The sequence below is a fragment of the Protobothrops mucrosquamatus genome, unplaced genomic scaffold (genome assembly GCF_001527695.2).
Source record: "Protobothrops mucrosquamatus isolate PMUCROS unplaced genomic scaffold, P.Mucros_1.0 scaffold1601, whole genome shotgun sequence".
NCBI classification, from domain to species: Eukaryota; Metazoa; Chordata; class Lepidosauria; order Squamata; family Viperidae; genus Protobothrops; species Protobothrops mucrosquamatus.
Window position 1 is genome coordinate 17,972 of NW_015387764.1, and position 3,875 is coordinate 21,846.

Below are 3,875 nucleotides of genomic sequence, written 5' to 3' on the forward strand. Positions count from 1 at the left end.
AGGAGGAGGAGGAGGAGGAGGAGGAGGAGGAGGAGAAAAGGGGGGTGGCATTGAGGAATTTCTTGCCAAGTTTCTCAAATCTATTGCAGAAAAGGACCCTGGAATATTTTATACGGAGTAACCAAATACTTTATCCTGGAATAAGGAGAGCAAAAAGCTCTGCAGATAAAAAGGTCTTTGCCCTGAATTTGCACGAAGGAAGGGATGTCAATGGACATCAGATGTTTAGATACACACACCACGAGATCACAGTCAGCAACCGAACATATTTTCTGACCTTTCAGCTTCAACTGGAGCATAAATCATTACAGCTAGGATGAACGCCAAGTTCTGGCTTGGAGAAAATTGGCAAACTTGGAGGGGATCTAGTAGGCCTCGTTCCTTCGACACTCGGTTTGCTTCTGGCAAGCTCTCCTGATTCTCCTTTTTTTTTCTCCACAGAGTCTGATGTTCAAAGACTTTACATCAAAGATGCTCAGGGCAACCCTCTGGTTGATAAAAAGCAACTGGAGAAGATCCTTCTGCTGAATTATGTATGCAACGTGAATGCCGGTAAGAGGAGAGGAGAGGAGAGGAGAGGAGAAAAAAAACCTGAGGTCTAAATATTTTCAGCAGGATGGAGGTGATGTCTTCAACGTTTGTTGGGTCAATCTCTGCCAGTTGCTAAACCACAAAATGGGGCCAGCTTTAATGCTAGCAGATCTGGGCTGCAAAGATCTGAACCGACGCTTGATAGAGACAAAAAAAATGGACTTTTCCATATCTCCTCAGAGATCATTTATCGGGCTGTGAGAGAAATCATTAAATCACTCAGTACTATGGAGTAAAACACCTACAGGTTGGTGACCATTCAAAGTTACCAAGGACCTATCAGGGGGGCTATTTATGATTCAAAGTTACAATGGTTGTGCCCTCATAGGTTGGCACGGTCACGTGACTGAACTTCAGGCGCTGACTGGGAAATTCTGGGCGTTGAAGTCCATTCATCGTAACGTTGAAGTCTTAGAAGTTGCTCAACTTGAAAAACACTGAGTTAGAGAGTTAAGGATTTACTCTCTGCCTTTGTCTTTGAAAAATTTATTTATTTATTTATTTATTTTATTAAATTTATATCCCGCCCTTCTCCTTGCGGACTCAGGGCGGCTAACAATCGGGTAAAAATACACAAATGACATTACAAATTTAAAAATTAATTAAAAAGGAAATATTTAAATTTAATCTAATTAAAATGTAATTAAAACCCCTCTAAAAGTTTCCCCTAGGCCAGTCCCGCAAGCTGGAATAACCATGTCTTAAGGGCGCGGCGGAAGGAAGGGAGATCAGGGATCACCCTGATCTCTGGGGGCAGTTCANATCAAGGCAAGGCAGACTCAAGGAAGATTTACAACTGAGATGGGACGCAGGCCAGGCCCTCCAGATATAATAGATATTCTCTCTTGCCGGAGAATTCTTTAAACAGGTCACATACTGGGGAAATGTTCCCCTTTATTGCCCGTTCTCTTCCCCAGAATTGGAATCAAAAGAGATCATTTCCCCACTTTTATAGGGAGAGGAAAAAAAAAGGAGGATGTTAGATAGCCGCTTTTCGGCGTTACCCGTTTCCAACCCACTTGGGGATTTAGTGTCTCTCAACGTCTCCACTCGGAGGTTGAAATATTTGGCTTTGCTTTAAATTGCCCTGCTGTTTGGTTCTTTTATTATTATTTTACTTCCTCAGAACAATCAATTTCAGCCTTCAGTGAGGGACTGTTTAACTTTGAGAGGGGTTACTAAATTAAGAGGTGCCAATGAGCTCTTCAGTAGCTCTGCTAGGAGCAATAGGGGTGCTTAATTCAAGGAGCACCGTAGAGAGAATAACCTGTTGCTCTTACTTGAGAGTAGGGATTTCTTTCTGGGTTCTCTTGAATGGATTTTGAACTTCTTTTGTAATTGTTGTCTTTCTTTCTTTCTTCCTTCCTTCCCTCCCTCCCTTTTTTCTTTCTTTCTTCTTTTCTTTCTTTCTTTCTTTCTTTCTTTTTTCTTTCTTTCTTTTTCTTTCTCCCTTTCTTCCTTTATCTTTCTTTCCTTCCTTCCTTCCTCCCTCCCTCCCTTCCTCCTTCCTCCTTCTCTTTTTCTTTCTCTCTCCCTCCCTCCCTCCCTCCCTCTCTCTCTCTTTCTCTCTTTCTCTCACACTCCCTCCCTCCTTTTTTCTTTTTTCTTTTTTTCTGTCTTCCTTTCTTTTTTCTTTTTCTTTCTCCCTTTCTTTCTTCCTTTCTTTATCTTTCTTTCTTTCTTTTTCTTTCTCCCTTTCTTTCTTTCTTCCTTTATCTTTCTTTCTTTTTCTTTCTTTCTTTCTTTCTTTTTTCCTCCCTCCCTTCCTCCTTTCTCCTTCTCTTTCTTTCTTTCTTTCTTTCTCTCTCTCCCTCCCTCTCTCTCTTTCTCTCTCTCTCTCTTTCTATTTCTCACACTCCCTTCCTCCTTTTTTCTTTTTTTCTTCCTTTCTTTTTTCTTTTTCTTTCTTTTTCTTTCTCCCTTCTTTCTTTCTTCCTTTCTTTTTCTTTCTTTCTTTTTCTTTCTGTCTTTCTTTCTTTCCTTCCTCCCTCCCTCCTTCCCTCTTCCTTCTTTCCTTTCTTTCTCCTTCTCTTTCTTTCTTTCTTTCTCTTTCTTTCTTTCTTTCTTTCATCACTTATTGTTTTTTTACAAATAACTCAAAGTGGTGACTATATCCAACACACCTTCCTCATCCTATTTTCCCCACCAAAAAGCCTGTGGGGTGGGGTGGGCTGAGGGGGGGGGAATTGTCTCAAGGTCACCCGGTCAGCTTTCATGCCTAAGGCAGGACTAGAACTCACCATCTCCTGGTAATCGGCCCATAGTCACTCAGTTTCCTTCCCTGCTTAAAGCAGGACTAGAATTCACTGTCTTCTGATGATTGGCCCAAAGTTACCCAGCTAGCTTCCAGGCCTAAAGTGGGACTAGAACTCACAGTCTCCCACTTTCTATCCTGGTGCCTTCCCCATTAGATCAAACTGGGTCTCCAGCCCTCTAGCACTCATCCAAAAGATACCCTTATATACAAGTAATAAATATATAAGGAGCACGATGGCTCCACTCGTTGGAACACCTGGCAGGAGGTTAGCAAGCCCACGTTTGAGACCCTGCACTGGGTGGGGTTGAGCTCTTGTCCTTCGCTCCAGCTCCTGCACATGAAAGGAGCCCCCAACTGGGCATCCCCAGGGCAGTGGTAGCATCACTGGCTAATTCTTTCAACCCAGAAGCACCGAGGTGCTTTTGATTCAAGTGCCAAATAAACATATTATTGTGCAAAACACAGTTCTAGACATCAATGATTCTATCCAGTTTGGCGAGTCCCGTTTCTCATTTTTCCCCTCTGGAGATTCACTTTCAACCCTAATCCCTTTTATGAGACATCATCTGTCCTTCCTTCCTTCTTCCTTCCTTCCTTCCTTCCTTCCTTCCCCTTCCCCTTCTTTTCCTGTTGCACTCGATTTGTGTCTGTCCTCCAAGCCTTTTCAATCGTACCAATTTTTTAAAAAGTATAACCCGGCTGGAGCAATGCAAAGGGATTTGAAGGCAGGCTAGAATCTGCCTATGAATAAATCAGTGTCTGCTTCTGACTGCACCATCTACATAAATAAGTCAACAATGAGAGAAGGAAAACAACAACAACAATCCAGAGGAGGAGGAGGAGGAGGAGGAGGAGGAGGAGGAGGAGGAGGAGGAGAAGGAGAAGAAGAAGAAGAAGAAGAAGAAGAAGAAGAAGAAGAAGAAGAAGAAGAAGAAGAAGAAGAAGAAGAAGAAGAAGAAGAAGAAGAAGAAGAAGAAGAAGAAGAAGAAGAAGAAGAAGAAGAAGAAGAAGAAGAAGAAGAAGAAGA

The 3,875-nt window shown here is 42.3% G+C and overlaps 1 protein-coding gene across 1 annotated transcript in view; it reads left to right on the plus strand.

The window, feature by feature from the left end:
• Positions 1-3,875, plus strand: part of TBC1D21 (TBC1 domain family member 21) — a 28,034-nt gene that overhangs the window by 15,781 nt on the left and 8,378 nt on the right. Inside the window, exon 4 of the mRNA XM_015822535.1 lies at positions 444-552. Within this exon, the coding sequence (XP_015678021.1) occupies positions 444-552 (109 nt within the window). The remainder of the gene's footprint in view (positions 1-443; positions 553-3,875) is intronic.